The 24,093-nt window shown below is 43.5% G+C and overlaps 1 protein-coding gene across 2 annotated transcripts in view; it reads left to right on the forward strand.

Annotated features, from left to right (window-relative positions):
- The window catches only part of CACHD1 (cache domain containing 1), a 108,796-nt gene that overhangs the window by 35,771 nt on the left and 48,932 nt on the right, over positions 1-24,093 (forward strand). For both annotated transcript variants that reach the window (XM_061469682.1, XM_061469683.1), the window contains exons 2-4: positions 945-1,007; positions 10,805-10,953; positions 23,674-23,780. In XM_061469682.1, the coding sequence (XP_061325666.1) occupies positions 945-1,007; positions 10,805-10,953; positions 23,674-23,780 (319 nt within the window). The remainder of the gene's footprint in view (positions 1-944; positions 1,008-10,804; positions 10,954-23,673; positions 23,781-24,093) is intronic.

The following is a 24,093-nucleotide window of genomic DNA, read 5'->3' on the forward strand; positions in this document are numbered from 1 at the left end:
CCAAGCCCCTCTCCAGCTTTCCTGCAGCCCCTTCAGGCACTGGAGCTGCTCTCAGGTCTCCCCTTCAGGAGCCTTCTCTTCTCCAGGCTGCCCCAGCCCAGCTCTCTCAGCCTGGCTCCAGAGCAGAGCTGCTCCAGCCCTCACAGCATCTCCATGGCCTCCTCTGTCCCAGAGGGGAAAGCTGCCCTTGGAAATGAGAAATCCTGAAAGTGAAACTTTGGTGTATCAGGCAAACTTTTCAGGAATGCCATCAGTGTAAGCCCAAATCCTTCCAATCTTATCTTTCAGTCTGGAAGCAGAATATTAACAAGTGTTGAGTGGTTTTCCCCTCCATGTAACCACTGTAAATAAGCAGTGCTGGCAGTGTGGCTGTCACCTGTGGAGGCACTCCTGTCCCTCTGGGAACAGATGGGAAGCTCTCCCAGGGGAGGACACAGCTCCTACTTCCACCTTCTGATACAGCCTTTTTCTGCCAGTAGTGAGCTCAGTCTGGTTGTGTTCAAACGCGGCTCTCATTTTTCTCTTTCCCAGGTACCAAATATGTCTACATTTGGCTCACAGCCTCTCGTGTGTTGGCTGGAAACAAGCACTCTTATAGTGATGCTGGGTTTAGCGCTAGAACAGTCTCGGTTTGCACAGCAGTAGATTTCTAATGTGAAACACTTCTCTTAGCACCTTATGTCAGTTTGGTAACTAACAGATGTTTTGAGAAAAAACCCTTCTTATGTCTTCGCCTTCAAATCCCAAAGCAGCCTCTTCATGCAGATCCACACACAGTATAGAGGAATGCGATTCCCCTTGGGTAACCGTGGCATTAGAGACTCCCAGGTGAAATGGTCCTTTTCTGACACCAATTTCCTTGTCGTGGGGCCATTTGGGGTTGTTTTAATGGGACATTTTCTGGCAAAACCCCTCTTACACATCCTTTCTGGTTTGTCTTGCAGAGGATATTCAACTCCTTTGTGTACACAGAGAAGATATCCAATGGAGAAAGTGAAGTTCAACAGGTGAGTCCAAAAGCCCATTCCCATCTCCTGCTGCTCACCAGCAATACAACAGAGTCAGCTTAGAAATGACAGTTCTGTCTGGATTTATTGTGGCCACTTTCCTCGTGTCCAGCACATCAGAGAACAATAAATGGGATAGGATATAAATAGAGATGGCGTATATGGGCTGATTCTGTATCTGAGAGTTCTGCATTGCTATGAAAAGGCTTTCCATCTGCTTTGTGTGGGTCTGTCCCTCAGAAACAAAAGAACAGAGGCAGAGCTGGGGCCCTCATGTAGTATCTTACATTAATTGCCTGGTTTTCATGTTGGAAGTGGCTCTTTTAAAATGGATTTAATTCAAAGCAAACCCGCTAATACTGTTTATGAATGTGGAAATGGTATCAATTGCTTTGTGTAAATATGAGACAGGCTCATGCATAACAGTTGTGGTTGAGGGTTCTTTGTAATTTTGTGGGGGCTTTTCTTATGGCAACACATTTGAACATTTAACTCTTCAGTTTAACACTGAGATAATAGATCTCAGTATGAGGGCTGTTTGCATTTAATACATGCATACATTTGGAAAATCCATTCTGGATCAGTTTTAAAATGGATCAAATCAGCCATGTTTTCTTCTTTAAGATATTAAGGTACCAATTCTGTATGCTCACAGCAGCACCTTCATGCTACAAACATGATGGGTTCTGGGTAGAAGAGTCAGCCACTGCCCTGCATGGGCAGCACAGGCATCTGGACAAAGAACCAGCTTTTCCTTCCAGTTTAAGCCTGGGCTCCTTTGGCACAACCTTCAGCAGGTAACCTGGCCTTCCTAGACCCCTATCAAACCAGGTTTAATGTGCATGAGAAACAAAAGTGCCTCAGAGCAGGGCTGTCCCTAGGGAAAAGGGAATTGCTCTTCAGCATTGCAGGTAGCCTGCTTTGTGCACGAGCTGTTGCTGCTGGTTTCCAAGAGTGTATCAGTATATAGCATGCCCGTGTGCATTAAAAACTGGTCATGTAATAGAAACAAAGAATACCCTGAGTTGTGTTTACTGTAAATGCTTAAATTTCCCCATGGAAAAAGTCAAAGCAGAGCTGGATCAAATGCAGTTGTGAATCATAAAGTCATGGAATCATTTAGGTTGGAAAAGACCCTTAAGATCATCAAGTCCAACCATTTTATGATTCCCCCAGCACTGCCAAATCCACCACTGGCCCTTGTCTCAAAGTGCCATGTCTCCATGCCTTTTGAATCCCAGCAGGGACGGTGCCTGCAGCCCTGCCCTGGGCAGCCTGTTCCAATGCCTGAGCACCCTCTGGGGCAGGAATTGTTCCTCATCTCCATCTAAACCTGCCCTGGGGCAGCTTGAGGCCGGTTCCTCTTGTCCCATCCCTTGTTCCTTGGGAGCAGAGCTCAGCCCCTCCTGGCTCCATCCTCCTGTCAGGCACTTGTAGGCAGCCATCAGGTCCCCCCTGAGCCTTCTCTTCTCCACACTGAACCCCCCAGGTCCCTCAGCCCTTCCCCATCACCCTTGTGCTCCAGGCCCTGCTCCAGCTCCGCTGCCCTTCTCTGGCCCCGCTCCAGCACCTCAATGTCTCTCTTGCAGTGAGGGGCCCAGAGCTGAACACAGGATCCGAGGTGCAGCCTCCCCAGTGCCCAGCGCAGGGGCACAATCCCTGCCCTGGTCCTTCTGGAGAGTTTGCATTAGAAAGCAGCAGTCACCTCCTCTAATATTTCAGAAGAAATACGGTGGCTTTTGATGGAATTATGGTCAATGTAAGAGCTAAATTAATTTGCAGAAAGTGGAATAGTTCAGGAAAAGTTCCACTAATGCTGGGTTTCTGTAAAAGTGAAACCAAGTTTTTGGTGTAGAAACCTTGTCCCATACTAGCATTAAATTGAAGTGTGCAATGTTAACAGAAAAATTGGGTAAATATAAGAGAATATATTAATGGTATAGGACTTATATGAGACTCAGATTGACATCATACATTTAACATTCACAATTTAACATTGACATGGCATTTTAAGGTGAATCTCTTATGTGTGTTACTGTAAAAATGATAAGGTTGGTGTTTAGATAAAGCCAGCAAAGTTCACCTTTGTCTGTGCTAGGTGTCTGTTTGGTCAGGTTCAGATGCATGTGGCAAACATTAGAAGGAGCTGGAGCAATGCATTAATCCTGATAAATTACCCTAATTTTGGTATTAACAATTGACCCTGTGGGTAATAATAGATGTGATAGATGTTAGGCTTTACAGGAGGTTCTCTCTAGCTCTGCTTAGTTGGAAGTTATCTGATGCAGGTTTCGGATAAAACTGGAATGTCTTATGGATGTCTGTCCTACACGCTCCATTTAGCTGTAGAAACATTTCTGATCTTCAGTCATCACAGTTGAGATCATCACCTGTAATACAATAGTAAAAAGAATATTTGGAGGGCTAAATAAGCCAGGAGGACATTTCCTCTTCTTTTTTCAGTCTCACTGCCTGTCTTTGTTATGCCACATTTCCCACTTGGCTTCTCAAATGAATTGTGCAGAAGCAGCTCTGCTCTGGAACCAGGCTGAGAGAGCTGGGCTCCAGGGAGACCTGAGAGCAGCTCCAGTGCCTAAAGGGGCTCCAGGAAACCTGGAGAGGGGCTTGGGACAAGGGCCTGTAGGGACAGGCCAAGGGGAATGGCTTTAACCTGCCAGAGGGGAGACTGAGATGAGCTCTTAGGCAGAAGCTCTTCCCTGTGAGGGTGCTGAGGTGCTGGCACAGGGTGCCCAGAGAAGCTGTGGCTGCCCCATCCCTGGCAGTGTTCAAGGCCAGGTTGGACACAGGGGCTTGGAGCAAGCTGCTCTAGTGGAAGGTGTCCCTGCCCGTGGCAGGGGTTGGAGCTGGAGGAGCTTTATGGTCCCTTCCAACCCAAACCAGTCTGGGATTCTAAGAAGACTTCCCATGCCTTTAATAATTATTCTTATGGTTTCCTGGGTTTGTTTGGCTTCCCCTTTTTCCTATTTCTGTATCACCACTATGAATGTCATATAGGGACAGCAGATGTGTCGTTAATGTTGCATTAGAACCCTTTTGTTGCTGTTTAAATCTCCTTTCTTCCAAAAACTTTCCCAAATTATTTTGTGTTTGGACAACCTCTAAATGGAGAACACATAATGAAGAAGGGCTTATATGGAACTGAGTCTAACAACATCCTGTTTTCTTCACTTAAGTGGTACGTTTTTCCCCTGGAGGTCCACATACTATGGTTGTGTATTTGAGTAGTTCATTTATATCATTGTTACTGAGTTACACAATTCTGATGTGTGTTCTGCTACTATTTTGGGTCTGTGTTGGGTTTTGAGGTTTTTTTTTGATGTATCAGTGAAATATTGTAAATAAAATAAAACCCCTAATATGGGATGCCCAAATTATGGTTCCTTAGAAAAAACTTCCTGCTTGGAAAGGTATCATGCAATTGGTGATCCCGGGTGATTGATTTATGTGGTGCCCAAGGTTGGATCTGCATGAGTGGAAGTGAAGGAGATGGGTGCTGGAGCCCACCATGCACCCTTGGGTGGCTTCTGCTTCCCTGTAAGCATGCACAGGTGGGTGCTGGCTTGCAAAGGGACCATGAAGGGGTCATTGTCACCCAGCGTGTAAAGGTTTAAATCTGAAACCATCCCAACATCTTAGAAACAGGGTTTGTTGGCTTTGACATTGCACCAGGGTAGCGTTTTCCTCCAGTGTTTCTGGGTGGTCTGCACACCGTGAAAGGGCCATGTGGGCTACATTATACGTATCAGATGGCCTTTGGAAAGGCAAAAGTGTTTTGGGGAAACAAGAAACTGGATTAAAACGTCTTTGAAGTCTTAACTATTGATTCTCCACTTAGGAAAAGACTCTGCTTGTTCCCCAGATGTACCTATTCACTCTGAGTAGGTCTAAATAACTGTCTAAACACTGTAGGTAGTGTGATGAATTCGGAGCTGTCAGAGGAGAAAAACGAGGCCCCGGTGAAGCATAATTGCTGTGGTTAAAAGCTCAACAGTGAAGTGGATAGAAGAATAATTGAGTACTTCTGTTTCATTAATAACCAGCTCTTTTAGCCCTAATGAATCACAAGCAATATAACCAGAGTTTTATGAGTAAGAGTAGTGCCTCCAACAGCATCGTCGTGAGCAAATGCAAACAAATGTAAGCAAATTAAATCCCCTGTGGCTCCTGGCTTTGTCATTCATTAACATTTTCTTAGCAACTGATACCCAAAGGCAATTAATTCCCATTCTGTGTCAGGTGGGATTTTGTTCTGGCAGACCACTGGGTTGTTGGAGGGGTGCTTTTTATATATCCCAAACTGTGTAAATAGGGACTTTCAGTTTGTTGAGAAAGTGGAAAAACTACAGCTGTTGGCCTTCAGGCCCATTTAATAGACTTGGCTCCCTTTATGCCACACAAAGAGTGGTTTGCCTTTTGACATTAAACTGCTTACACTTTAAGGTCTCTAGTTATAGAATTGCTATTGTACGCAGCAGATAAAACCTTTTCTCGCACTGAATAGGTTATTAAAGATTGGAAGGTGTTTGCCAAAAAGAACTTGGATTCCTTTCCTGGAAGTGATTTCAATATCAGAGAGCTCACAATATGAAAATGCAGTGGTGTGAACTAGGGATGTAAATAAAGGGGAAGGTGCTTAGTTTTATTAGGGGGAAATCTAGATTAGCTGTTTTCAAGGAAGCCAGTGTGTGTTCAGCATCCTGCCAGACATCTGGTGTCTGCAGCACAGAGAATGTGAAACTGGGCTCCAAAGAGGAGACAGGACGGTGGTAAAGACTCAAGCAGGAGCAGACTGACCAGAATAGTTTTGATATATTGAACTCTGGCAGAGAAGCTGGAGCACAGCAACCACAACATCTCTAAGCTAAGAGAGCTGGGCTGGTTCAGCCTGGAGAAGAGAAGACTCCTTAACGGGAGACCTTAGAGCAGCTCCAGTGCCTAAAGGGGCTGCAGGAAAGCTGGAGAGGGGCTTTGGACAAGGGCCTGTAGGGCCAGGCCAAGGGGAATGGCTTTAACCTGCCCGAGGGGAGACTGAGATGAGCTCTTAGGCAGAAGCTCTTCCCTGTGAGGGTGCTGAGGCACTGGCACAGGGTGCCCAGAGAAGCTGTGGCTGCCCCATCCCTGGCAGTGTTCAAGGCCAGGTTGGACACAGGGGCTTGGAGCAAGCTGCTCTAGTGGAAGGGGTCCCTGCCCGTGGCAGGGGTTGGAGCTGGATGAGCTTTAAGGTCCCTTCCAACCCAAACCTTTCTATGATTCTACTAACTGAACTCTTCAGTGAGTAAGCCGTACTTTTGGAGGAGCTTGGCAGTGTTAAATCCCTGTCTGTGAGTCCATTATGACATCCATGCCTGTCAGCCTCACTGATGCATAATTTATATCCAGTCTTGAAAGCATTAAAAGTACCTTGGCTTTCCAGCTGCAACCAGAAAGAAAACCTAACCTTGGAGCTCTGCTTTCTCTCAGTGCTCCCTGGAAAGGGAAGACTTTAGAGGTGTGGAGCTTTGAGGGGAATGAAGCTTTATAAGAAGAAAAAGCTCAAGGGAACTATGCAAACGAGGAAAAGCTCTGGGAAAATTAGAGCAAGTCACTGATGTTGTGATGAAAGGTTGTCAATGGAGATGGTGACAACTGAAGTGCATTACCCATGGGTGCTGCTGTAGTAGAAACAGGTGTTGCCGTCCAACCTGTCTGCAGACTGGAACGCTCTGGCTGCAGTCCAGCTGCCGCAGAAATACATTAGGATTGGAGCTCAGGGCTGCATTGTTTGCTCCAAACACTCATTTCTTGTTATTCAGGTCCTGAAAGTTAAGGAGAAAGCTGAAAAAGGACAAGAGGAATGCTGGGCAAGGCTTCCCCCTCTCCCTTGGTTTGAAAATGGGGTCAAGAGCGTCTTGAGAAGTGACCTGAGGATAGCAACATTTGATGTCAATCTCAAGCTATCCGGATGTATTTTAGTCTCCATTAAAATGGGTGAATTTCTGTGGGAGCAGGAGATGTCTGTCACACCTGGTACCTACCCAAGGGTATACCTGAGTGTGGGATGTGGCTGCCTTTTATGTGCCCAATTTGGGACACAACTTTCCATTTTGCCTTAACAATGTTTTAAACAATGACACTGGGATGGTTTCACAGTCAATGCTCTGTCCTTTCATTATTTGTTGTCTCTTTCTTTCTGAACCTTTGAGGTTTTATAACCACTGTGGTGCAGGTCTTATATCCGTCAGTATGCAACGGCTGCTCATCTCTGGGCAGGTGAGGAAAAGCAGGATAGATTCTGGGAACAAATAGGGATCTTCTGGGCAAAGGGTTTAGGTTTTAGTTTAGAAAGATGAGGAGCTGCTTTAAGCCTGCAGCTTTTACTCTGGCAACTGAGTGCATCACTTTGCAAACTGAGCAACGTTTCTGAGCTAATGGTGTGAGTGTGCATGCATGCATGGGCACACGGGCATTGAAGAGGAGCTAGGAAGCATGTAGTGTTTTCTGCCTGTTGTTTTAATCGCTGAGAGTTGGAATGCCTGCTCGCTGTCATGGATTTTTGTGCTCCAGTGAAGCCCAACTATGGAAGAAAAATTAAGTTAAGGGTTTTATTTAGGCTTCATCTGGATTCTACTTCTCAATTTGGTGAATTAGAACCAGTTGTTTTTATTAACTTTGAACTGGATGGTGTGTTACCCTTTGGTTCATAACATGGTTTAGTCATTGTAATCAATTTTCAATGGAAAATGGCTTTTGAATCATCTTGCCATCCAGCTTTTCTGAGTTAGCTGTTTTTAAAGTGGTTTTGATTGTTAGAAGTGTTCTGTTGCTATCAGAAGGCAGTATTTTTGGGGTTCTTCAGATTAGGTACTTCTAGCCATGGCAGGGAGTAGGTGTCTGTGTGGCTTTGGGAGGCTTCAAGTGCCTTGTTGCTGGCATGCATTTGACTAACTGCCCCAGCTGAGGTGTTGGATCCCATTTACTCAGAGTAATGTAGTGGCTTTGAGCTGTTCAGAGGTTTTTCAATGGGAGATGCAGTTTTGGTACTGAACATTTGCTTTTCATCAGTTTTGTCAGATCTTCAGGCTCTGCACAGTAGGATAAAATTCAAAGGCTGTGGGGTGCTTTTGTTGGTGAACCTGGAAGGGGAAAACTCTTTAACACCAAAACATCATCATTATCAAATCATGGAATGGTTTGAATTGGAAGGGAGCTTAAAGCTCATCCAGTTCCAACCCCTGCCACGGGCAGGGACACCTTCCACTAGAGCAGCTTGCTCCAAGCCCCTGTGTCCAACCTGGCCTTGAACACTGCCAGGGATGGGGCAGCCACAGCTTCCTGTACAGCATTCATTTATCAGGAAAAAGTGTGATTCCAAATGTATGTTCTTTTGCTCTGATGCTCCATGTTAGTTCTGTTACTGCGTGTTTGTTTGTGTGGTCCTTCTTTCAGCAAACTCCAGTTCCCATTTTTGTGATTTCAGGTAGTGAAACCACAAAAGAAGTGAATAGGCTCAAGTATCTGGTTTACATAGTGCTTAAGCACAGGTATTTCATTTGCCCTCGCTGAAAGGGGAACTTGGTAACCATGCAACTTAAATGCTTTGATTTAGGAAATTTGGCTTGAAACCCTCCAGAAGAATCCACTTCTCAAGGACACCTTTGAGCAGTACAATCAGACAAAGAGAAAGTTTACCGGGAAATAGAAAAGGAACAACCCAGCAGCTTATGATCTAACAACTGGGAGTAATTTAATTGTGTTGGATGCCTAACATGGAGGAGACCATTAGTAGTCCTCTGGTGCCTTGGCAATAAATCATTCTGCAAAACTAATTAGGTATAATTCTGCAAGTCATTTGAGCAAGGTCCTATTAAAACCTGTGCTCCTAGGAGACCTGTTGTTAAGCTGCAGCATTTGTGGGAACAATGGAGGCAAAGGCAGTGCTGTTATCAGCGTGGGCCTTGTTATTCGCATAACAAAGTAAATCATGATGAAATGTCCTGTTAATAATAGTTAGGAAAGACATTTGTCAGCGCAGGGGATCTGGAACAACCGAGTGCGCTTCTCAGTGCACAAATGTAGCGGTGCCGTTAAATCATCCCCATAGAGCCTGGGGTGTCCAGGGAGCAGGAGAGATGAGTGCTGTGAATTAATGAGCTGACTTCAGCCCTGGAGAAGGTCTGCAGAAATGCAAAATGCCTATTTCTGTGTATTCAACACCAGGCTATATTGTTTAGAGATCGTTCTGTTTCATTTAGGAGGCATCTGGCCAACGATTAATTATAACAAATATGTTGGTGTGAACAGGGCACTGAATGTGCCAGAGCAAATTTCTTATGTACCTGATTTGTTTTGTTAATTTCTAACTTTGAATAAAAGACCAGGAGCAAAAGTCTTAGTAAATGGCTCTTGTAAAATCTGATGCTTCTACCCTTGATAACACCGTGTGCCTTCAGACTGCTTCCAATCTGCCTGGTACCGAGAAACATTTAAAGGGCTGAAATGCCCAATTTGCCCTTTCTAGTTAGGCACTCTTAATTGTTTTCAAGGCCTGAGAATTGCTAGGGAGGGATAACAGTCTGTTAGGTTTCACTTTCTGAAAGGAGAGAAATACGATCATCTGCTTTTAATAATGTAACTTGTAAACCTAGTCCTGATTTATAAGTGGCTGCCTTCATCATAGAGTCATAGAATCCCAGCCTGGTTTGTGTTTGAATGGACCTTAAAGCTCATCCAGCTCGAACCCCTGCCACGGGCAGGGACACCTTACATTAGAGCAGCTTGCTCCAAGCCCCTGTGTCCAACCTGGCCTTGAGCACTGCCAGGGATGGGGCAGCCACAGCTTCTCTGGGCAACCTATTCATCAGGCCTCTGGCAACAAAAGGCTTGTGGAAGAATTTCACCTGTGCAAGACAGTTGCCATTATTTCTTTTTGTTACAACGTAATATCAATTACATGTTTTTCATATTGCTCTTGAAGTCTGTAATTACAACTGCTGTAGCTTATAACTAGCCACAGAAAGCTGCTAGGCTGGGGAAGAAAATCACTTGAAAGATGCTCAGTTAAGAGCTTGTGGTGACCCTAGAAAAGTAGCAGAGGATACACAGAAAAAAGCAAGGGAGGGGAAGGCTTTTTTTGTCCAAATCACAATCAGAACTACATGAAAGGAGACATGAAATGCTTCTGCACAGATCTACCTGGCTGAGGAGGCTGTTGATGACCAGAGAACATTCATGGTGGTAATTGGGGCTGTCTGGATCCTGAGCTTATTCTCTTGAATACATTCAGCGCACTGCACATGTGCTGTTAGTTGATTGCTCCTGAAGCAGTAAAAAGATTGCTCTCTAGGTGAGGTCTTTTGTAATACTATTATTTGGGCTTCTTATAGAGCTTTTTTAAATTGACTTTTTATTTTAGTCTCCATCACGCCCTTGCCAGGCCTTGCAAGAGCATCCTATCAAAATGTTTCAGTTGTAAGCCAGTAGCATAGGGAGAGTCACATCCAGGTCTCAATGCTTAATTATAAGAAAGCCTGATGTAATGGAAATTTCACTTTTCATACATGCAAAATTCTGTGTTCAGGTTGCGAGATGGTAAATGTATTTTATCTCTTTGTATAGACTGCTTTCTGTGGTTGATATCATTAACTACTTGACTTCATCAAAATAGAAGCACAATGAGCAAAGCATTTAACTGTTATCTTTAACATATGCAGTTTTTACTTTCCATTTAAGTTGGTTAATAAGGAATGGGGGATGCAGACAAACGGCTTGATTTTAATCAATCTTCTAATTTTTTTCAGTTGGCCAAAAAAATCCGGGAGAAATTTAACCGTTACTTGGATGTTGTGAATCGGAACAAGCAAGTGGTGGAAGCATCATACACTGCTCACCTCACGTCGCCCTTGACTGCAATCCAGGACTGCTGTACTATTCCCCCATCTATGATGGAGTAAGTATTGAATTCTGGAATTGTTAATATGTGAAGAAAACAGATGATTTCTTTTCAGAATAGCCTGTATTTTCTGACCAATCTTGGTAACTCTGAAAGGGGTAAGACAGTAGTCCAAAGATGCTTCTTATCTTGTCCTTGTGTTCTTTCCCATTTTTACTATGTACATGTTTAATGACGAGCTCTAAACCAGAACGGGGTTTCTGCTGTGATGGGTTGTAAAATGAAACAAAAAGGATAAAAGTTTGTTCAACCCTTAATTGCATGGAATACAAAATGAGTCTGTCCAAGATACTGTCTTTGCACTGAGAGACTGAATAACTGAATAACTCTTCTGAAGCTAGTCATGGGACTCCTTTTCTACCCCCTCCCTTTGAAGTGCATTAACCAAAATCACAAGCTGGTCAGTACATCACATGCTGAAACTATTGCATTGCAGTTTAATCAAGTTGACCTGGTGCTGTTTGATGCCGAAGTTAACCCAAATTGAGTACATTGCTTAGGAACAGAATTTGTCCATTTAAAGTTTGTTTTGCTTTAAATACAGGAGTTTTCAATAGCCTAAATCTAGGCAGTTGGTTGTCTTTAATCATGTTTTATTATGCTGAATATTTGCAGAGGCTTCTTTGGGCTTCCTAATTGTAGGAAAGTGTGATGGACGGTCTGATTTTTGCAATAATTTCTTCTAAATGCTCAACATTTTAAACATTTACTTCCATATGTGCTAGAAAAGTAACTTTCACTTGATGCAAACCTTGATTACAGAGTGTGTTTTCATGGTTCATATCTGCCTGATTTAAAAGCATTTTGGGGAGAGGAAGGTAAATTGGGTAATAAATATTAAAAGCACTTTCTGCAACGTGGCTCTATGGGACAGCTTTTCTGCTAGTGACACTGTGCTTTCATCGTTCCTGAAGTATAGCATTAACCTTTTTTTCTATAAGGATTTAAAATATTCACTGCATTCAAATATGTGGTGTGAATCTGTGCCTGGAGAGGAAGGCCACTCGCTTGTTTTGTGTGCAGGTTGACTGACACAGAGGCAAGATATCTCAATAGGATTAAGCCTCAGGTGACTCCAAAGAAACGAGTACCTTGCCGTTGTGTTGTGTGTAGATGTCGTGGTCTTTGTGCAGTTCCTACTCACAAATGGCCTACATAAAATGCTGGCACATCTGGTGATCAACGGCCAGATATTTGGCAGTGTTAGTAGAAAGGTCAAGATTTAGTTGAGAATGAAAACCTTCCTGCCCTCTGATCTCTGCATGCAGGAACAGCAAGCTTCCCGCATAGGCTTCCAAGCAAGGGCTGAAGAGAAGGAGGAATGAGGAGATTTATCACCCCCCTGTCAGTATTGCATAATTCTTCATTAAAAAGTAAAAAGAAAGGTTTGCTCTGGAAACATTCCTGAGTTTCCTTTTGCTTTGTGCTCCAAAATTACTTAGTTTCAAGGTCCTGTAGAAATTCTCTTTCCCCAGGATGGACTTGCATAAGGGTCCTTCACAGGAAGTGGCTTAAAAAACAAACTGGGGTCACAGCTGGCTAAGTAAAGAGGTGAATTTTCTATTTGCAGAGCTCCTCGTTGAGGCATTACAATATAGAATCATAGAATAGTTTGGGTTGGAAAGGACCTTAAGATCATCAAGTTCCAACCCCCCTGCCATGGGCAGGGACACCTCGCACTAAACCATGGCACCCAAGGCTCTGTCCAACCTGGCCTTGCATACCACCAGGGATGAAGCATTCACAACCTCCCTGGGCAACCCATTCCAGTGCCTCACCACCCTCACAGGAAAGAATTTCTTCCTTAGATCCAATCTAAACTTCCCCTGTTTAAGTTTGAACCCGTTACCCCTTGTCCTGTCACTGCAGTCCCTGATGAAGAGAATATAAATAATATTAACATAATATAATAATACAATATATTATTATATATTATATCATACTATATCATCCATTATTAGAATATAATATGGTATTATTATATATGGATATAATATAGTAATATATATTAATATGATATGATAATGTAAATACTGAGAATTTTATTCTTATTATTTAGTTGCTTGGATTGATAATACTAAATCTGGTTAAGTGGTTACCAGACCAGTCTGTCAGTCTGCAGGATCTTTTGGGCAGCACTTTGGCAATGCCTGGTTGAGTACCTGTGCTTGAGAAAGGTGGCTTATCTGACCACTGGGAATATATCCACTCCTGTCTTCAGGAAATTGTCTGCAAGTCATGCAAAGAATGTAAAACCATGTTTTCCTTTAGAAACTTCACTTCCAGGGTTCTAGCACCATGTTTTGTTAATTGCCTGATTTGTCTAAGTGCTTCTGCCATCATTTGTTGTTTCTTCCCCTTCTGCTGTTCTTCCTTTCATTTTCCTTCTCTGTAGCATCTCCCTTCTGGGAGAATCTCCATTTTGGTTAAAATGTCAGGGGTAAAAAGCCAGTGTTGATACCCAACGTGGTGTTGTTGGGTCTTATGTCTGATACAGGCCTGCTAAAGGGGAAAGTAAAGTAAAACAGTTCACACTGGCAGAAAGTGGCTGCTCCTGAAAAGCCAGTTCTGCTGTTAGGGCTACCTCAAAACCCGTCCTTGTCTCCCTGTCTCTCCAGAAGAGGGATTAGTTTTTAATAGAAATCTCAAAATGCCATAACCTTCTTCTTAAGCAGAAGCTTTCCATTGACATTAAAAGCTTACATGCTCCTCAGGATCCCCCTTGGGCACCTCAAAACCTGATTGAAAGGGAAAGATATGGCCAGCAGTCAGATTTTGGAGACTGGAATACACATGTGAGTGTTCGAACATGGATTGAGGAATCATTTTGGAAACAACAACTGTCTCCCACCTGCATATTTTGAAGGCTACTGATTTATTTGAACTCTTCCACCTTTAATTTTTGGCCTCACTTGATCTGGCTTTGAGGAGTCCTGCACTGGTGAGAAGTTGAGTTAAATGTGCTGCTGTTGGTGACAGCTTATCTTTGGTGCTTAAAAGATGTGTGTTAGTGCTGGGCAGGAGAGTACTGGTGTTAGAGCAACAATAATTATAATAGTTTGGTTTAGAGCCTGTGTTAGCTGCTGCTATAAAACAGGGCACATTAAAAAGGCATGGATTTGTCTGTGCTATTTGCCATATCCAGGAGATACTTTGCTTTAGGTTGTACCTTAAAAATGCACGTGTCCTTAGGGCTCTGGCTTTTCTTTCAGGAGGCTTGTGAAATATCTGTGTTACAGCTCCTTCATTCTGTGTATTCTCTTTGTGCAGGGAGGTGTTTCGTCATGGGGCCTCTTTACTTGAGTAAACATTTGGTGCAAGAACAGTATCAGATGCATCTTATCTTCAGGGTATATTTTTAACGTAGATACGAAGGCCAGTCCCACAACATTTAAGGCTGCTTATGGTGATCGGCATCTAAATGCATGGTGATGTTTGAAAATCTGAGGGCATTTCATACTCTGAGGTGATTCTTCCATCAGCCTTTTACATTGTGTTGGGAATGCAGCAAGTTTGGATTGGCTTTGGAAAAATGACTTTGGAAGGAGATGATGAACTATTGTGTAGAGAAAGGTTTATTGAGGGTTGGTTTAGTGGTTTGGTATCTTTAGATTACATTTGTTGTTGCTGTTAAAATTACCCATATGTTGCCTTGTGTTTGCTTGCATTTACCTTGAAAATCTGAGCATTGGCTTTGAAGATACTTTGCCATGTTGCTTGAGATAAACCACACCGGGGCACTATAAATCAATGATACAAAATAAAACAAAGCACAAACTGGGATATAAAGTAAACCTGGCACTTGAATTGCTCGTTTAGTTGAGTAGTGAGACATGACAGGGAAAGCAGTGTTTATTGCATTGCCTTTATGTGGTGAAGAGCCCAAATGAGTGAGATTCCCTGTGACTGGGAAAAAACCTTCCCTGTGAGAGGAGCTGTGGCTGCCCCATCCCTGGCAGTGTTCAAGGCCAGGGGCTTGGAGCAAGCTGCTCTAGTGGAAGGTGTCCCTGCCCGTGGCAGGGCTCGGAGCTGGATGAGCTCTAAGATCCCTTCCAACCCAGACCGTTCTAGGATTCTATGACTGTGGTTCCAGTCTGTAGTGACTAGTTCTGAATTAAAATTAACAGCCTGTGCTTTTGGTTCTTTGTTGTACCCAGCATATACTGACCTAAGCTGGTTGAAGTACTAACAGTCATGTATTTGTTCTCCCCACTGAGGTAGGTTTGTGCAACGGAACTCCCTTGGTTTGGAAAGTAGTGAGAATAACTAAATCGGAGCATGCAAACACAACTTGAGGAGGCAGTGCAGTTGGTGGCTGTTGAGTGGTTTTGGCAAGGGACTTTTCCATAGGCCTTAATTCAACAAGCACGTCATCATATGCTTCTGCTCATCTGGTTTGCCAAAGCATTCAAATATGTGCTCGTGTGAATGGAAATTAATCATATGCATAAGTATACATGCAAGTACTGCTAAGTAGAGGTGGACTGCTAAAGTGGAGCAGGGCTATGTGGTTTTCTTTAGTTTTTTCTGTTCCTTTCTTCAAATACAGCATTTTGCATTTTCAGTTCTGCTTAGCCAAGGGTTGGGAATGGAAAAACCATGATGGTAATGAAGAGGCAACAGTTGATAAGAGTCATCAGAGAGGATAGCTCTCAGGCAAGCTCGGAAGTGGATGGTACAAGGATCTGGTATCTGTCCTATGATCCAGGCTTTATTTGTGTCCATGGGGTCAGAGCCTGAAGACTTGCTCCTTTCCTCAGGGCTGTGTGCTGCATTGAGGAAGTGCCCACAGCAGTTGAGAAGATGGATTGCTCCAATGTGACAGAGTTAATATGGATAAAGTGCTCTGGGCTCTTAGCAAAATGGATGGATAAACTGATGGGAGATAAGGAAAATGGATGTCAAGTGATTCTAATCCTTAAAGAAATCCCTGCTGGAAAAATAAGGCTTTGTGTTTTCCTCACTAATAATGGCTGATGAAGAAGCCATGAGAAACAGATCTCATGCTGTCTCCAGACATTCCCTATCAGGAGTGAATTGTGTGGTTATTTACAGGACAATGTTTTAATTAATGTATCTTCCTTCTTAAGAGGATAAGTACCTTTGTGCACAGGAGGGTGTCTCCTGCTTGTCATGCCTGAGATGCTTCATTCCCAGAAAGTAGGTCTTTAGGAAGTCTTGGAACTGAAATGGCCTGATGTGTGTGGGGTGGAAATGGGGCTATAGAAGAGTGTCAGCAAGAGGGTAGGGAAAGCATAATCGGTGTTTAGTTATCAGAAGTACTGAGCACCTGCAGCTTCCCTGCATCTCCAGCAGGAATTTATGGAATACCTGTTAGTTGTCAGAAGTGTCTAAAGACTAAAGGCATGAGTTTTGGGACAGATTTGGAAGCATTAGCTTTGGTGGGGTTGTAACTTTGCAGGCCTGTGTGGTCTGACTTGTGAATGACAGCTGAGATAGCTTTCTCGACAAAGATGATGTTGAACTAGATGGCAACATGTTGATCAAATAGATAGCTTATACTGAGTATTTGCAGATGAAAGAAAATCACAAAAATCAAACTCTGCACAAAAAAGAGTTTATAACCTCTTACTGAGGTGCATTTATGAGGAAACGCACAGCTGCCTGTGCAGCTTTTCCAGCAAAAAACCCGGAGATGATGCTTTTAAGGGAAGATAAAAAATTCTTCCCTAACCCATTCTTGATTCTTTTCCATTTCTGTCCAGTTTTAAAACCCATCATGCTCTGATGTGCTACAGCATTTCACGTCCTTGGGTGTCTCTAAAAGAAGGTAGGAAATGGTTTCCTTGAGTTGCCAGCTACTGGGACCTAGGCAGGGAGAGAAAGGGCAGAGCTGGAAGCTGCCCTATGTGCCTTGCTGCTGCAAGGAGTAGCATGGTGTGACCAACCATGGTCCCCTGATAATGCTGTACCTGCACATGGGGCATGGATACACGTGTGTGCTGGTGGAAGCATCCCCTTCTCTTTGCCTCGACCCTGGAGAATGGAAATGAATTTCACTGCTGGTTTTCATGAGAAGTTGACACGGGTCTCCAAAAAACCACGCGTATTGCCATTCATCAGTGCTATTGCTTCTGCTGCTGACACGTATGTTTGAGAGGAAAATCATAACATCTCCAGAATGCAGGAAATCATAGAATCCTAGAATTGGAAGGGAGCTTAAAGCTCCTCCAGCTCCAACCCCTGCCACGGGCAGGACATCTTCCACTAGAGCAGCTTGCTCCAAGCCCCTGTGTCCAACCTGGCCTTGAACACTGCCAGGGATGGGGCAGCCACAGCTTCTCTGGGCACCCTGGGCCAGCGCCTCAGCACCCTCACAGGGAAGAGCTTCTGCCTAAGAGCTCATCTCAGTCTCCCCTCTGGCAGCTTAAAGCCATTCCCCTTGGCCTGTCCCTACAGGCCCTTGTCCAAAGCCCCTCTCCAGGTTTCTTGCTCCCCATTCAGGTGCTGGAGCTGCTTGAAGGTCTCCCCTTCAGGAGCCTTCTCTTCTCCAGACTGAAATCTATTCTTGTTCTTTATTTAACAGTGCTGATAAGAGCTTAGGGAATGCATTTATCTAAATTTGTGAAAGGAGATGGAATGGAGAAATATTTGTTGGTAAAACATACTTCTTGGCAGTGTTGTGTTACAAACATTAATAGAGCTGTTTGACTAAGTGAGTTTACAAACCTATATTTGAAAATCATTTACTCCCTGCCTGCAATATCGCCTTCAGAAGTCCTCTGCTTTTCCCCTTTTTTAAACAGATGGTTAAATATTTGCTAATGCAGTTTCAGTTTTATCGCTGCTCTTTCTGTGTTTATCTTTCCTCTCTGGAGCAGTTAAGTGGGAGATAACGGGAATCCCATTCAGTCCCTTCAGTTGCCGCAATATCTGAAGAGCTGCACTTCCAAAGGAGAAGTGGGTGGGCTGCACTAGGTGAAATTTAAGATGTATTTGCTGTTCTTGCAGAGTATCAGGCTACAGTAATGCATGTGGGTCGCTAGAAAATGTGTGTGTAAGTGCTGGTCTTGGCATGACCTTCTTCTGTCCATAAACTGCAGCAGGTATGTAGGAAATTGCTCTCTTGGACTGTTGCTTTTACATCGTAAATGTGTCCAAATTCCTCATGAAATAGTGGGGTTTGGAACAGTTTGTGTTACTGGGTTGCAGCCCTCCTTCCAATAATACACTTTCTTTATGTCTAAGTATACTTGGACTGTTTCAAGCAGTAGTTGAAATAATTGGAGCAACTTCTATGCCTTGCCAGAAGAAACCGGTGAGCTGAATCACCAGTGGCTTTTTGATTGTTGAATCTATGCCTAAAAGCATTGCTTTCCCGCATTCTGTTTAGATGCAGTGGGAATATTTCAGTGTTTATGTAAAATAGGAGTGGAAGTCTTGGATTTCAAAGGAAATCCTGAATTTCCAATGAACTTACGTAATTTCATTTGCATATTAAATCAGCTTTAAATTTGTATGGACGGAAAGGGAGTGAAAGGAATGAACGTTAAAACGACGAGAGCCCCTCAGTAGCTGCTCAAGTGTCATTTTTATATGCAACTCCTTCATTTTTCCCCCTAACTAAAACTGTGCAAAAGAGGTTGATTTACACTGTAAATTCAGGCCGAACAAAATCCAATTGGAGCTCACTTGAGCCCTGTTTTGATGTCAGATTCAAAGCTTCTGCAAATGTATTTTATCTTCTACGCTCGCTGATCTCCTGCTTGTAAATCCCGTTGAAGGAGAATAAAAATGAGTGCAGCCTGATGGGAATTTAATGTCTGAAGTTCAAAGCAGTTTGCACATCAGAGCAAACGTCAATCAAATGAACATCTTGCGAGCTAGGCAGGGAGCGCGTTTCTCCATGGGGAAGAGATCAAAGTGGGAGTCGCAGCTCTGTTTGCTCCCTCGGGATGCAGTTTCGATCGGTTCTTCATTAAAGTGAATCCAGAAGGAAGGGCGTTTTAGAGAGAGGCAGGGAAATGGGGATGGGGCGAGGGGGCCTGTCTTGACACTGAATTTCAGCCAATGTTGGTTTTTTCCTCCCATTTAAGTAAGTACCAAACCTAATTAATATCAAAATACGGGGTTTGGTGTGATTTTGTGGTCAGGATTCTGGAGGACTTCCTAAGGGTTGGCTGTGGTGTTACCACGTAAAACATTTTGGGCCTAATCCCCGTGGAGATCTCAGTCAGCCACTGCTGTTATCATCTGCCTCATAGTCTTGCTGCTGGCAAAAGTGGGAGCTCTAGTAAAAAATCCGTCTCCTTTGTGCAGAGGAAGGATGGTGATCAATGGTTGTCTGCTAAATCTTTATATATTGAAGTTTTGGGCTTTTTAACCTCTTCCAACGAAAGCCATGGGGAGATCTGTGTGGGTAAAACTTGTGTGGAAAGCAGGCAAGGTATAAATACATCATAGGGAAGGTAAAACCAGTAGTCACAGCCAGGGATGTGAGCGTTGACTGGTAACGCCGCACGGCACTGTTGAGACTTTAGTTCCAGGTGTTTTAATGGTGAAGATTGCCAAACAGGTTAATAGCACATTGTTAACTGGAACAACTCGGGGGCACCCAAAAGAAGCACATGGAAAATTCTACAGTGTGATTAAAAGGATGCAAATATTGCAATGTTAGTTTGCCACAGTGCTGCCTTTGCCCAGTTTCTGGTCTTGGTTTTCTGAGGACATACAGTTGCAATGGGAGCTGGTCTCTTCCCAAAGTCCTTGTGCCATGGAACCAGTCACACTTTAAAAATACACCCCACTGCAAGGTGTAAAAGTCAGCTTTAAGCAAACTGCGCCCAAAAAGAGATTCGATGTGGAGGTCCCCCCTAGCTCAGCCTGGAGCAGTCCTTGCTCTAGGCTGACAGGTCTGTCTGAGGGATGTTCTTTAATCTATGGGGTTTAGAAGAATTCTTCTGCATATTTTATTTAGATCATTTTCCCTTTCACTGTATTCTCCCTTTGCTACTTGTGTGCTATAGGAAGAGAAAGGAAGGCTGGGCTGGGCTGCTGTAATTTTTTGCTTTCCTTCTCCAGCTCTGCTGCAAATTATTTGGGCATCAATGTCTTCATTTACCTGCTGGGTAATGTAATATTTGCTTAGGGAGAAAGACTGGCGGACTTCGTGGAGTTTTGTATTAAAATACTTTGATATGCTCCAGTAAAACCTGCATTGTAAACAGGGAGTTTATAGCTGGAACACAGATGCCCTTGGCCTGTGGCAATCAGTTTGGGACTGCACGAGTGCCCGTAGTGGGGTAGTTGAGGGTGTCAGCTTTATTTTTGCCTTTCTAGAAGGCATGCCAGAGTTGGACCTGGTGTTCATCTGCTTGAAACCCCAGGTTAGTATCGGTCATGGCTGAGAGACCTGAAATTCCATTTGGCAGCTTAGGAAGAAGTGGTGTAGCAATGCACTCATCGTTTTAAATCAAGATACATACAACTCCTCTGCCAGGTAAGGGAAAGCAAGTAGTTTTGGCGGTGTGGGAACTGCATGTCAGGATGTGCATGTCACTGACTGAGTGTGAGCAGCAACTCTTGGCACAAGATAAAATCAAAGGAGAGGAAGATTCCAGATGATTTTGAATTAAATCTCATCATTTACTGCCTGTGTTCTGAGACACGAATAACGTCAGTGGCTAGCAAGGTATGTTGTTGGCATCACTAATAGATTTGGATGGGAGTACTGGGATGGTTAGCTAACATCCTGAAAAGTCATTATTTTTCCCGAAGAGTTAGTTCTTTAGCATTGCTTGGAATCTTTCTTTAGCATGGAGATGTTTAATTTGCAGACTATAGCTCTTCTCCATCTGGTTTCGCCCAAGGATAAACATGGTTTTGGTGAAACCCATCCTTTATCAATCAGTCTTAGTCTGGAGATTCCTTAGCCAACAAAAACTCAACAACATTTTTGCTTGCTTGGTAGGAGCTGTAAGTTTTTGAAGTGGTTGCATTTTAATGGGGACAGGAAAAGCCATAGCCTTGATCCGAGAACTGTGTGCAAGTGAAAAGTTAAGGCTTTTCCTCAATGGAGACAACTTCGGGGAGGTCTCAGAGAGCAGGTTGCCAATGATTTCATTAAGCAACTCCTGACAGACTGGATGAGCCCACAACACCAGGGTTTGGCTGCTTTTGGTGTCTGACACAGCATCCCTTCCTCATCATACAACCTGATGGTGGTAGAGTCTGATCAAGAGGACGGGAGACCTTTATAGCTGTCTGTCCACCCATTTTCTCCCTTTTCCTTGCCATGAAGAGTGATGATAATGCACAGGGTGCCCAGAGAAGCTGTGGCTGCCCCATCCCTGGCAGTGCTCAAGGCCAGGTTGGACACAGGGGCTTGGAGCAAGCTGCTCTAGTGGAAGGTGTCCCTGCCCGTGGCAGGGGGTTGGAATTGGATGAGCTTTAAGGTCCCTTCTAAACCATTCGATGACTCTATGAAATGACTTGCATCCTTAAAGGGCATATTCCTAAACCTGTGAGCAGGCTGTGCTGTGTTCTTCACTTTATAGTAGAAGTTAAACCTCTGCTTTCAGCAGAATTAACATCAGCCCAACCTAGAATATGGTTATATTGGCAGGAATCATGAACAAAAGGTGAACTTGTGGCCTATGGATGTGCCAGCAGTGCTGCTCACTGTGAACTCCAGTGTTCCTCTCAGGAGCATGCGTGGTACCAGAATGCTAGTATTTCTGGAAGTGGGTGCAGTCACTTACAGAGGTGGTGATCTTAAGCCTACTTAACAAAGAGGTTTTCCTACATCCCGTGTGAGGGGACCCCATGAACCGAGAGATGGAGGCCCTCGGCAAGTCCTGCATCTGGGCTGGGGCTGCTGCAGCTATGTCCCTATAGAAGGAAATTGTTTTGTATTTGGCTTAGGAAAATAAACTGGATTAGGAGCACTTCAGTTTGCTTAAAAAGGCTTGTTTCCTGTGGTCATAACTTGAAATTTCCCTGTGTAACCCGTTCCATCTGTCTGTGGTTTTTGTTTCTGCTAATTGTTGTTATAAGGGGATGATTTAGAAGTGCTTTGTTTTATTGTCCGCTCATGTCTACAAACCCCAGCCCTTACAGCAAGCACTCTGTATGGAAGAAACCAAACCAGTCAGTGTTTTTCCATCCTTATTGGGCACCATATTTGTTGCAGTGATTGCAGTTTACTGGTTTCTGTTTCTTAATCAAAATCTTCATCCAAAGGAACGGTTCTTGTTTTTCATATGCTTTTGCTTGCAATATTTTGGGGCTTCACTATGTGATAGCCTATATATGTGGGTGAGGGTCAACTTAGATCAGCTCTTAGGCAGAAGCTCTCCCCTGTGAGGGTGCTGAGGCACTGGCACAGGGTGCCCAGAGAAGCTGTGGCTGCCCCATCCCTGGCAGTGCTCAAGGCCAGGTTGGACACAGGGGCTTGGAGCAAGCTGCTCTAGTGGAAGGTGTCCCTGCCCGTGGCAGGGGTTGGAGCTGGAGGAGCTTTAAGCTCCCTTCTAACCCAAACCAGTCTGGGATTCTATGAAATAAAGAACCTTAGGCACAAATATAATGTACATGGAGCAAAATAGCATTGGAATGGCACTGGGTGAGTGGCACATTAAGCTTGTGATGGATGTGCTGTCATTTTGAAGTAATTTTGTCGATATCTTTTGATGCAGCTGGGTTTTTTTTTGTGTAATTTATTGTTTTAGTGCTGACAGTATTAAACAAACCCGTACTCCTCTCAGTTTCTTTCCAACAGTCATTTCCTATCAGCTTTCATGCCAGAAAGGTTCCTCATCCAGAATGGGATGTTATGCAGACCTCGCTTGTGGTTTGTTGTCATTGCTGAGGAGTAGGTTGATAGCAGAAAGTTTCTTTGATAGGAAGTAAGTAGTTTTTCTAAGTACTAGAATACTCATGCCAGAAGTCAAATATCAAAATGTTCAAGGTCAGAAAAATATTAACAATTAAAATTGGCCTAAATAATACAAAACTGCATTTGAGTCCTTGAAAGCTTCAGAAGTGTTTCCAGTTATTTATAACTCTTTAAACCTCTTTTTATTTCTGTTCTGCTAAGGCATTGGTTTAATTATATTTTATTGTCAGCAGAACCATTGTGCTGTAATAATTTTTTCATTGGAGTTATGAAAGTATTTGAATTATTTAACCAAACCAAAATGTAACAACACTTCAGGCTGTCAAGTTCTTTCTGCTGTTTGGAATGTAAACCCTCAAGTTTTGGGCTAGAAAACAGGTTAAAAATTGCTCTGTTAGATCTTTGTTGTAAAGACACAAAGAGGAAATCCTCTTCATGCAAGACACTGGGAATACAGCTTTTAAAAGTGGAAGATGAAATGATGGTGCTTGTGAGAGGGTCTCTATCAAGCAGTTTGGTTCAACAGCAGGAGGAAACACTCCTTCATGGCAGGCCTGGGTGCTGTGCACATTTCCCAAGCTGGAACCTAAATCCAGATGAAAGACCACCACTCCCTTATGATCCTGGCTTTCAGAGAATATGGTGGAGGAAAATGCAACATTACCATTGTATAGAGCAAATACAGCCAAGATGAGCTTATCCCCCATAGTTTTGGTCTTCACAGTTTTTCCTGGACCCTTTAAATATATATAATGTTGGAGTTTCCAAAGTCACTGTTTGTCATTGAAGTTCCAGATGATGCATTTCTATCTGTAGGTTGACTAGATAATGTTAGATTGCTAATCCTGGCATTGTCATTTCAGATTTGATGGGAATTTTAACACCAACGTTTCTCGAACTATCAGCTGTGATAGACTGTCTACCACTGTCAACAGCAGGGCCTTCAATCCTGGACGTGACTTAAATTCTGGTAAGTTGTAGAGCTCTGCTTTTTTCCTCTGGTGTAGGGGTCTTTTTTTCCAGCACACTTGAACATTTCCTTGGCATAGGGAATTAGCATTGGTTGCCATGGCAACAAGCTTTTCTTTCTCCTTCAAACTGTCACACTGCTCTTAATTTGAGATTTCATGATGGAAAGATGATACCTAAAGTACTGCCCTTAGTCTAAGTACTTTATGAAAATGTCACGAAGATTTTATTCCAGCCTACCATGGATAATTTTGTTGTGGTTTATGCACTTTTTATTTCTTCTCCTTTCTTTTATTCCAAGGCGCTTTCTTTCC

The sequence above is a fragment of the Pezoporus flaviventris genome, unplaced genomic scaffold, assembly GCF_033815535.1.
Source record: "Pezoporus flaviventris isolate CSIRO_AGI_PZ_B2104156 unplaced genomic scaffold, CSIRO_AGI_Pfla_v1 ptg000059l, whole genome shotgun sequence".
NCBI classification, from domain to species: Eukaryota; Metazoa; Chordata; class Aves; order Psittaciformes; family Psittacidae; genus Pezoporus; species Pezoporus flaviventris.